The 12118-nt window shown below is 43.5% G+C and overlaps 1 protein-coding gene across 4 annotated transcripts in view; it reads right to left on the bottom strand.

Moving 5' to 3' along the window:
- GAK (cyclin G associated kinase) overlaps nt 1-12118 on the bottom strand; it is a 101088-nt gene that overhangs the window by 69538 nt on the left and 19432 nt on the right. For all 4 annotated transcript variants that reach the window (XM_060237053.1, XM_060237055.1, XM_060237056.1 and 1 more), the window contains exon 2: nt 3798-3859. In XM_060237053.1, the coding sequence (XP_060093036.1) occupies nt 3798-3859 (62 nt within the window). The remainder of the gene's footprint in view (nt 1-3797; nt 3860-12118) is intronic.

Below are 12118 nucleotides of genomic sequence, written 5' to 3'. Positions count from 1 at the left end.
GTCAGGAGATCCATAAGTTCATCTTTGAGTTTTTTCAGAACTCTTGGATGTATGCCATCGGAACTGATGACTTATTAGTTTTTAATTCGTCTATCAGTTGTAGGACCTCCTCTCTTGATTCTGAGTCTGTGCCCATATGGCAACACCATTCCAAAACGGAAGCACCATACTCAATTTCCTGCTGTTCCTGCCTCAGGGTTGCATGCACACATGGCCATTTATGTTCACAATCATTTCCTTTCCACACAACATTTGGTTAGTACCACTATGGCTGCAAAGGAGTGCCCCACAAAAGCTAACGTGAAGACTGGAAACATTTTTTCCCCTCAGAAAAGTTGCAATTCCCATAATTCAAGCAACCCCATACAGCCAGTTAACTCAAAAAGACTGTGTAAATGAAGATAATTTATTAAAAAAAAAGATTAATTCTTTCCTGTCTCATATTAAACCACCCTTCAAAAGCACCAAATTTTTTAAGCCAGGACCATCAGTTAGGTCATAAAGCTGAACCCCCAACATGCTACCATTTTGGTTTTGCTCTTTTTTTGGAAGGTTCTGCAGCTAGAGAATAAGCAGATGACACCACCTGCCTCTCTTTGAATATATATTGAGAAGAGCAGCAGAATTGTGAGGTGAGATCACTCAACAGTGAAGATGATTCTTCAGGGTTCTGACCCTTGGCTTTTTCCTCACGGTGTTACACCTTGCAGTGCTTAGCTTGCATTTCCTGTCCCACGCTCTCTTTGGGCTGCCGCCCAGAGCATTGATGAGATCTTAGCTCCAGCTCTTCCTGTCACATGGCCGTGATGTCATGGTGCTTGTGCTCAGTGGGTCTCATACTATAGACTGGGAGTTAACGATAGGCCCCGCCTCTGCAAAGGTTGTAGATTTCTGGTCTAAAGGGTCACCTTCATAGGACCTTTTTTGTATCCTCTTTTTAAAAAGTGCTTATACAGAAGCAAAACAGCTCAAAAGGATGACACATACATTTAAAGAAGTAGCTATTTTAGTCTTAGAGTTAGGGGATATCTGGGGACTTTGGGAGTGGAGTCAGGAGCAAGGAACAAGCATGACTCCACTCCAAAGGCAGTTCTGGCCATCACAATTTTAAGGGACTGTTCCTTTTAAATGCCTTCCCTTCATTGGCAATAGTGGAGGATGGGGGCACCTTCTTTTGGGGCTCATAGAATTAGAGCCCCTGATCCAATCTCTTTGAAACTTGGGGGGGGGGGCTGGGTTGGGAGAGGCACCACATGCTATGTTACAAATGTGGTGCCTGTACCTCAAAAAACACCCTCAAGCCGCCAGATATCCATGGATTGACTCTCCATTACAACCCTATGGGGACTAGTCTCCATAGGGTACAATGGAGTGCCTAGCAGAGAGGGGAGGGCCTCTAAACCAGAGGATCCCCTACCCCCAACTGGGTATTGGTAACCCTAGGTCTCTCACAGCAAAATAAAACAAAAGCTCAGTGGCACCTCAAAGACAAACATCTCTTTCAATATATCTTTCCCCGTATGTTCCCAGGAGAGTACTGAGATCTGGCTCGCAAAATCTGCTGCCAATCCCTGGGCCGAAGGAGGCCAAGTTGAAAATTACAAGGGAGAGGGCCTTCTCGATTACAGCTCCCCACTGGTGGGATCAGTTACCAGAAGATGTACAGGCCTTGCAGAGCCTTAAGCAGTTCCGCCGGACCTGCAAGACCATCCTCTTCCAGCTGGCTTTTTAATGTGGAGTGTTACCGTCGACATATAAAAACTGTGTTATATCAAGATTATAGCACCAAATTAATCTGTTGTTTAAATTGTTAGTTCTAACTGTTGGTTTTAAAAGTAATAGTATGTTTAATTAAGAAATATAATTATGATGTAATTGGGGTATTTTATTATTATATCATTGTAATATTTGTATTTTATGCTATGTAAGCCGCCCTGAGCCTGCTCCGGCAGGGAGGACGGGATATAAATTAAAAAATATTTTATTAATATGAGCTTTCCTGAGTCACAGCTCACTTCTGGACTCAGGAAAGCTCACTGAAACAAAGGCTGTGTCTTTGAAGTGCCACTGGACTCTTGCTTTACATAAATCTTGCCTATTTTCCACAAAGCTTCTTGTGAGATAGGGGCCTCCCAAGCAACTAGAATAGCAAGCCGCTTTTTGGCAACTGTGACCCAATAATCTTAAAGCCATCCCCTTCTCACTGAGGCCTCAGGAAGAGACAGGCAAGGTACTACAATTGTTTTTAAAAGGATGTTGTCTAGCAGCAGTATCTGTGATTCCCACTGCCACACAGATGCACATTTCTGAGCTTGCTAATGTTAAAAGTTCTGGAACCAGCCGGCTACGAGACCGGCAGCCTGCAGTTCATCAAACGCGATCTGTAAAACGTCCCCGATGGAGCTGCCAACACTGAAACCTGTTCTGGATTGTTGCTGACACAAAAGCCACAGCACTGGAGACTTGTTTGGAGGCCTCCCTCATCCATTTCAATCAAATCACTATTCTGCTATCGCTTCAGATGAGTTTGCAAAAAAAAAGAAAGAAAGGTACAGCATCAACTGGCAAGATTACAATGACCCTCCTATGAGCATTGCAGCAAAGGATAATGTTGCAGACACCGGACAATTAAGCAGGAGGGGTCTGTATCCGAGGCAGCACTTGTTTCTTTCTGGGTACAATCAAAAGACTGGAAGAAAACAGTGAACGGACAAAAGCTTTAAGATCTAGTAGCTGCCTCAGCCAGGCTGATTCTCACATAGCTATGGAATCGATACTGTAACTCAGGCTTGTAGAGACATCAGCCTGGTCATCTGCAATGAGAAATTGTCTCTTCCAGGCAACCAAACAACCTGGCTCATTTCAAGCCAGAAATAATTAATCTATGCCTATGTGCTGGCAGGTGAGGCTAGTAAAAAGTTGCCCGCTACAAGCTTTTGTGCATTTGAGTACCACTCTTCGCAATCAAATGACTGGCAGATTTGGAAGCTTTTAAATATACTTTCGAAAGGAAAAAAGCCAAATGCAAAGTCGTTAGCAGAATAAACTCTGGCTCCAAGTTGCAATCCCAAAGAAGAGCCATAACTTGGTTCCAGAAAGAACTGGACTAGAGGCAAAGTGGTGGTGGGGGGAAATATACCCATCCATCACTTACACTGAAGGAAAGACACAACAGCGCTTACATTAGCAGAACTGAACAGGGCAGTGTAGCTACCTGCCTTCTCTGTTTTGAAGAAAAGCAAGTTTTAGTCATCCAGGAACAGGATCTCAGACCTGGAAGAGAACAACCTTTGACTGACACCATGATCAACTTATGGGGAACATTTCCTTCTAACTCCAAGGCGACACAACTCAGTGTCACTCTGCGCTTAGCACAACACCTTAGTTAATCTCCAGCTTTGCCTACAGACTGACTGTTCCCTTCTGCTCTCTCTGCCTTAGAAAGGGCCTATGGGTTCCAATTAATGGTAGATTTTAAATCTTCAAACCAGAGAACAGCAATCGCTCCTTTCTCCCTGCACTCTTTGGCAACAACCTAAGACAAGCTGTCCACATAACTCCTCCTCTCCTTCGTATTAAGCCGGAGACTTGTACATCTTAGCAACATTTATTCCCCACCTCCAGGGGCTGGCTGAGTATTCAGCTTGAAGAAGAACTCTGATGGACTCAAAAGCTTCCTCTCTGCTCAGTGATGTTTTGGCTGCCCTAATAAAGAGGTATTGGAATACTGCTATTTTTGCATTCACGACATTACAAACCTCAACAACAAAACAGAGCGGGGGGGGGGGGTTGCTTACCTTTAAAGCATATTCTTTGCCACTTCCAACATCCAGAGCTTCATATACAAAAGCAAAGCCACCTGATAAGAGAAAGAACAGTGAAATCTAAATTTCTTGTGACATAACCAGTTACCGGCAAAAATAAAACAAGTCACCACAAAGAAAAGGGTGCACCCTGTAACACAGCAGATTTAATCATGATTAAAACAGTTATTTTAACAAAGGGCACTTGAAGTCCTTAACACTAGTTTTTCTACTGTGAAATACCTAGAATATTAAAGAGGGAAAAAACAGAAGTACAGATTCCTTTGTTCAGAACACTAACATCCTAGCTTCTGTTTTACTGATGTGCAAACAGTGTAAGAACATAGCCCTCTGCCACTTCTTGTCTCCCCAGACTACCTGCACTGCAGGTAGCAGCATTTAAAAAGAAAAAAAAACCCTGGACAGCTGCTGCCAGCCTTGAGTAGACAACTTCTCAACCAGTGAGACCAATGGGTTTTGATGGATCAAAAATGTCTGATTCAATATAAAGCAGCTGCATTTGTAACTCATTAAAAAAAAAAAGCTGAGAAGCAGAGCAGGCAATTTGCAGGTTGAAAACTGGGGGAAACTAGATATATGATGATAACGCTGAGCCCTAGATATACTGTTCTACATTTGATGTGAGCAAGTTACATCCCACTCTAAGGTTCTGTCATACTGCAACGTGACCAACAAGACAGTGCACAGGACTATGCAGCTGAGTTCCTGTTTCATTCTCAAGGGCTTCGATTTCTCCCCCATCATCACCTTCTATACAATACAGCTGCTGGGCTGAAAGTTGGAAGGCAGCGTTGTTTTGCTTGTTCTTTGGGAGAGCAATAGTGGGATGAGGTATGGAACACTGGCAGTGACTGGCAGGGGGCAGAGAGTGGGGCTATGGCAAAGCAAAAAAAAACCCCTGGCAGTACCCTTATATTATTTCTATTAATCTGGTCTTTCTAGCATAAATAACAGATGTTATTTAATCCTATCACTTTTTCCAAGCTGTGTGTGTGGGAGGGGGGGGGGAGTTAAAGAACACCACCTTGAATAACCTTGGCATAAGTCCCTTAGACTGTTCAAACTGCATGAGAATGCAAGCCTAGGATGCTAATAAGCATCAGAAGTCCAAATTCTTTAGAAGTGCAAATGAACAACCTGTGACTCAGATGGCCAACCTGTAGCTCAGATGTATAATCAACAATAGTATGAGGCAGTGCTGGTCGGAATGCAGCTGGGACACTGCTATAGCACCTACATTTCTAATTCTGAACTCACACCCACCCAAACCCTGTGTGGATCAAAAATCCTGACCTGGATCCACGCAGGATAACAAATATTGTTGTGCAAGCCCAGAGAAACCTTCAGGTTGGCAGAAAAATCAGACAATCAAGGAAAAAAGATCTCAACAACACTCTTACAATGCCACAATTTACAGATGGTCTAGCAACTCCAACTAACATTGCTAAAGGCCATAGGCAGCAGAAGTGGAGGAACTAAAGCAGGAGGAGAAGGGAATGCGAATTTGTCATGGATCTCTTGCTTACAATATCCCTATTTTGAAATTTACATCCCACCCTTGGCCCAAAGGTTCTCAGTGAAGCTCACAATCTGAGAGACAGAAAGTGGTAAGACCCCCCACCAAAACCCATCACCAAACCAATCTAAACACAACTTAAGAATAGCTCCCAGCTCTCGGGGGGGGGGGGGGCAAACTGCAGCTCAGGAGCCACATGTGGCTCTTTCACACACATATTATGTGGCTCTCAAAGCCCCCACTGCCCCATAGGCTGGCTTTGAGAAGGTATTTAAAGTTGCTTTATTTCCACCTCTCCCTCCTCCCACCTATCTTCCTTCCTTCCTTCCAGCTCTCATATATTTGAAATTCATGTCTTGTGACTCTCAAACATCTGACATTTATTTTATGTGGCTCTTAACCCTAATATAGCAATAAAGCCACAGATACCCCTACAAATACTATAATCCGTGAAGGTCTTATGATGTGTTAGTAATTGCTGCTCAAAGACACGGCACTATGGATTGTGCATAGGGTTATCAACTCTGGTTTGGGAAATCCCTCGAGGTTTGGGGTTAAGAGTCTGGTGAGGGTGGGGTTTGGGGAGTTGTGATGCCACAGAGTCCACCTTCCAAAGTAGCCATTTTCTCCAGGGGAACTGATTCTGTAGTGTGGAGGTCAGCTGTAACTCTGGAAGATCTCCAGGACCCACCCAGAGAATTAGCCACCCTATTTGCATATGTATTCCAACAAGGACTGGAATGATACACCTATGCCTTTATTTGTGGCATAGTTGACCACCATTCCCTTAGGAAACATATCAATGGTTCAGTACATGCCCAAAAGGGGCTATGATTTGAGATAAAATGAGATGCACAATCATATTCATGGAAAAGGTTTAACTGTGAAGACAAGGTGTAATTTGACAAAGCTTGCCCTCCGCAGCCTTTCAGATTATTTAATGGCGGGTTGCAAAACAGCATCCTCTGGAAACAAATATGTTTCCTCCTAACAGGAAACCCAGGGTGAGTGAGTCATAGGTGGAACCAGCAAATTGCCTCTCGTTCCTGAAGCACCACACTGCGGTGGCTCACAAGTCATACGCAGCAACAACAAGCCTCCGCCTGGAATCACCACGTTTTTGAGCTGTTTACTGTCTAGAGGTCCAAAGGTATAAGTGGGAAAAAACCTCTAGTCCCAGATTTTTCCTTTGGGTGAAGCTAAACATGCAATGGAAAGAGTTGGTGCAAGGGACATAGTGGAATGGACTGAACCACTTCAGATTGCTGGATGGGGACTGGGTGTTCTATTTGTAATGCTTCTGCGCAGATTCACTGCATCAAAACCAAAAGAAGGCATCCCGAAAAGGTTTATTTACTTTATCCACATCTTTGTCCTCAGCGGGGACCCAAAACATCTTGCATTGTTCTCCTCTCCTCTATTTTTTTTCTGCACAACAACCCTGTGAGGTACATTAAGACAGGTGTGTGTGAATTGCCCAAGGTCACTCAGCAAACTTCATGGCACTGCAAGGATTCAAACTCAGGTTTCTCAGATCCTAATCTGACACTGTGTTGCACTGGCTTGGCCAAAACCTTTCATCCAGAAAATCTAGTTTTCTAGAAGAGCTGACATGGGAGAATACCCAGGACCAGATCTACATGTTTTTTGAGAGGGGGGCAAAATGAAAAAACGATGCCCCCTTATGGGCTATTCTAACTTATGGTCCCATAGAATACAATGGACTCCATACCCAATTTGGCACCCCCCCTCTGTTGGTGCCCGGGGCAAACACCCCCCCTCTGCCTCCCCCTAGATCTGGCCCTGAGAATACCATAAAATGACACCTTTCACAAGCAGTCTGGGCTGTCACAGTCCATTCTGCTACCTTACAACTCTTACCTCATTCTGCTACATACCTGTCCACACTTACAACTCCCCCTTGTAATTCATCAATACGAGGATTTCAATGTGTGAAATGGCAACATGTACAAAACCAAATAACTTTTAATTACTCTCTCCATCTATTGTTGATACCCATTTTCGCAATACTGAGGTCTTTTTTGAAAATTACGTCAACCACAATAACTTCCCAGTACCGTTGGCTCAGGCATTCAGTACAAATTCTCAAGTGCTGACCCTCCATACATAAATTATGCTCATGTAAACTTTCTCCGCATCATTCAGAACTGCATCCACTCATGGAGTTTCTTTTAAAAGAAAAGGCTCCTAAACTTTCTCTCAGCCTATGAAAGGAAAGGAAATACCCAAGAAATAGTTATCACGGACTCCCACAGGGATACTGTAATATCATCAGACTTCTACTGTGCATTGCTGGCTATTGTGCCATCCTTTTTTGTTTTAGTTTTGGTTAGTATTTGCGTGTGTGTGTATTTGTGCATGTATGTGTGTGAGCCTGCCTGGAAGTCATAATTGACTTCTGCTGACCCTCTACTGGGGATTGGATATTTCAGAGGTGGCTTCTTATTGCCTGCCTCTGCGTCCTGGCCCTGATATTCCTTGGAGATCTCCCATTCAAGTACTTGCCAAGGTCAGTTCTGAGATCAGGCTTACTTGAGTTATCCAAAACAGGGAACTACTGTGCCATCCTTAAGACATAGCAATCATTCTCAGCTGGATTGTCTTGTCCAGTTGCTATAAATGTCATATTGGGGTAAAGAAAAGAGTCAGAAAGGGGAAAAATAAAAAAAATGGCAGAGATAAAGGCTGGGAAATGGTTGCTAGCCCTTGACCAGGCACAGTCTAAAGCAAACATACCCCTCCTCTCAATTCCTGTATTAGGGCTAGAGAGTCAGGGGCAAAATTCTACAAGAACATTTCTTTCTTTCTTTCCTTTTTTTTTCTACAGGAACATTTCTGAAATGCAAGCCTGTAATGTCCTGGGAACCCATTAAGGAAATCCCAACTTAGAAATAAAACCAAGAAGCTGCCACGTCACAGCAATAAACTGTTTCTTAAAAACAATCTGTCCCCTTGCTACTTTCATTACCTTATTAAGGAACAGTTAAAAGAAATGGGGAGACGCTTTGCCAAAGTGCTCCGATAAGCCCTCAACTTCCATTAACAGATCTCAACCACTACACTTTATCAGTGGCTGACTTTGATGCATTTGGAAGCAGGGGTTTGTGAAGCCTGGAGACTGACTTACATTGGCACTGAAATCCTGCCTGCTTTTGATGGCTCATGCTGCTGGTGAATAGACCCATCGTTCAGTCTCCGCTAATGCTCTTTCACTTCCATCTACAGCAAGTAACGTTTAACAACACCTTATAAAAGGAGGATTCACACAGATACACACACACACCAGTTAGAATACACTGCAATTATCACATATTAAACCAACCAAGTACCGAGAGCAACATAGCACTTTCACTGTGAACAACCGGTTGGTTCCATTAAGCACAGAGTATTTTCTAAGCAGCTGAGGAGTGGGCATGAAATCTCATTTGGCCCTTGCAACTTGTTTTATAAGCTTCAACCAGTGTTCCCTCTAAGCTGAGTCAGTGTGAGCTAGCTCACAGTTCTTTAGCCTCTGGCTCACATACTTTTGTCTCCACTCAGGAAGGATGGACTCAGAGCAAATTAATTTATGCAGCAGCCAAATCACTCACTCACAACTAATGCCAGCAGCTCAGGAAGTAAAATTTTTGCTCACAAAACACCACAGCTTAGAGGAAGCACTGGCTTCAACATCTCTCTTGCTCTTTCCCCCAACTCAGGAAATAACCATCTCTACAACCAACATTCATAATTTCCCCCCACCATCAGTACCCTGACAGAGGTAAAGCCACTGAAGTTCTTCCCAGCTTGGTAATAGATGTCCAGTCAATCATTTGGGATATCAGAGAGGTTGCCACTTCCTCAAGAACCAGAATTTCCTGCACTTTTAAGCTCCTTACCTCCCACAGGTTCAACAGCAACCAGTGTTCCCTCTAAGCTGCGTTAGTGTGAGCTAGCTCACATATTTTTAGCCTCCAGCTCACTCATTTTTGTCTTAGCTCAGGAAGGATGACCCCAGAGCACAATAATGCATGCAGTAGCTCACAACTTTAATGCCAATAGTTCACAAAGTAGAATTTTTGCTCACAAGACTGCAGCTCAGAGGGAACATTGACAGCAACCAAAATCAACCCCTGAACTGGTTGTTAACTATTAACCCATCAAGTCCAGAACTGTCTACCCTGACTGGCGGAGAACTGCTTTCCAGACCAGAGACTGATCCTGGGGTCTTCTGCATGGAAGGCACAGTTCTCCGATGGAACTGAGGACTCTAGCGCCTTCCCAAATGACAATGGGGAAAGAAGAAGAAGAAGATGGTCAGTGACCGGAACATTAAGGGAAAAATAGAGGACTCAGCGCAACACTGCATGAAACATTTACCAGATGTCTTTTAGCCAGGAACTTAAAACAAACACAGGGCTCAGTAGTAAAGTTCAGTGCATCTCCAAAAGGTATATAACTCAGCCTTTAAATACAACATGCCTCAGATTCCTTTGTACACCCTATTGTTCTACATTTCCAATTTGGAAATTCCATCTTCCACAGAGCCTCTAAAAAATTCTCTGCTATCTTGTAAGCTGCAGTCACCATTGGGGGCAGGGATCTCAGTCTGGGGTCAGCTCTGTTCTTTAGACAACATTTCTACAATCACTCATCTCATGTAACAAAGAATACTTGCAAGTTATGATCCCTTTTGCAGGTGAGCTGGTCTTCTGTGCCCACTTTCCTTCACCTTGACCTCATGACCCATGCTTACAATTCACACCAGCACAGGAGGAGAGCAGAAGGGGATGAAGAATCCGTGCAGTGGCTCCTCCTAAGATCATCAAGGCACATTAATAACCCTATTCAGCAGCGCCTGTGATTCACACAGTATGAAACGGACTTGCAAAATAATTTTTGTTCAACATTTGGTAACTCAAATAAAAACGACCACAGTCACTGAAAATTGTACTGCTTTGAGCTAACACTGGACAATAATTACGTTCAACTTGTGCTGAGTAGGCTGTGATGGATCATTCACACATGCAGGCTATCAAAGGGCTACTCTTCAGTGGTTACTATACCTGCACCACACAAAGCAGGGTTCTCATTTGAAACAATGAACTCTACACCAGCATCACCTCATGCTTTTGGTGCTTGGAAAATCCAAGAACCACCACAACTAAAGCCTAAGAATAGGGCAAGGAGCTGTGTGTAATTATATCTGGAAGGGAAGACTTCATTGAAGCAGATGTGGCTTTAAAATTCAAACCTGTGTTTAAGCTTGTCCCAAAAATATACACTAACTTGAAGTTACAGTTCTTGCAGTATTTCAGTAGCTTTGGGGCATGAGCAGAAGATCTTCTCCAAAAGCCAATATTCTTTCTTCCACATGCCTTTCTCCCAGTAGAACCAATACAAACTTTCACAACTGTTTGCTTTAAAAGCTATGGCAGAAGAATGGTTACACATGCTCTTCAGAGACGCAAGTTGACTAACTGTTTTTTTTTTGGGGGGGGGGGGGGATTAGGCTGCAACTTCACAAATACTTAACCAGACTTGGAAGACCCAATTCCTAAGATGCATTTCCACACAAAGGAAGAACAGCAGCTAAGCTTGCATTCAGTATGCTAAAATAGGTTTTAAAAAAAATTGCCTTGTTCTATTTTACGCTATTTTACAAAGAGGGAGTCTCTTTTCCAGTTTGCTTGGTTAAGAGCAAGTTGATGAGAACATAATGAAGCAGGAACACTACAGTGTGGTTACAAGTGAAGAGATAAGCATCTATAGATTTTTTTTTTCATAGCCAGAAGCTACAGGTGGTTCTTTCTTTTAGTATTTTTGTGCGTGTGCACCTGGAAGTCAAGGCGACTTCTGGTAACTGGCCCCTGCTGGGGGCCAGGAGGATATTCACAGAGGTGACTGAATAAAGCCTGCCCATGTCCTCCCAACTGTATATTTCAAGGAGGCCCCTGATCCATGTATTTGCCAGAGTCAACCCTGCTTAGCTTCTGAGATCTGACGAGATCAGACTTGCCTGGCCTACCCAAGTTATGGCAAAGCTACAGGTTCTTTAATGGTTTTGGATGGATGGCAGCTTACTAACACACACACACACACACTTTGCCCAGGTGGGGGCTCAAGAGAAGCAATTTCAGAGTTCAAGTAAAGAATGAGATTTGTAGCTGACTCGGGACAAGGAACCAGGGAGAGGAGCAAGTGATCAAGTGGATGGGGGCTATTACTGTGTAAAGATTATCCCTGTATCAGATTGCATGCCTGCTGTCCTCCACCCCCACGCCCCGTACATACAGCAGTTACAACACTACCACAAGCCCACAGCGCTTTCTGCTTGCAAAGGAAAACTATATAAAAGCTGTCCTCTGACACTTCCTACTACTCAAAGAAGTCGAAATTATGCAGCAATAACACACTTGTGATCCACGGCTTTCTACCAGTTGCCAGGCACCATTCAAGATGCCTCTCAGCTATCTGTACCCCAAACACCTAAGCAACCGCCTACCTTTTAAATCCATCTCAGTCTTCTAAACATAAAGACACCATCTTGGCTACTCCATTTGTGCAGCTGGTCTAGATACCAAGGAAACAGAAACCCACAAATAATTAGGGTTGGGGGTGGGGGAGGGGAACACAATGTCCAAAATGTTAATGCACACATTGACAGGACAATTTATTGTAAAAATGTAATCTTTCTGAAAGCTGGATGGAACCAGGTTGAGATTTTTGTTTAACCTTATACCCAGGGCTTTTTAAAAAAATAAATAGACCAGCAGGA

Source organism: Heteronotia binoei, chromosome 4, assembly GCF_032191835.1.
Source record: "Heteronotia binoei isolate CCM8104 ecotype False Entrance Well chromosome 4, APGP_CSIRO_Hbin_v1, whole genome shotgun sequence".
Lineage (NCBI taxonomy): Eukaryota > Metazoa > Chordata > Lepidosauria > Squamata > Gekkonidae > Heteronotia > Heteronotia binoei.
Note: the sequence above shows the minus strand (reverse complement) of the source record. Positions and strands in the feature narration are given on the sequence as shown.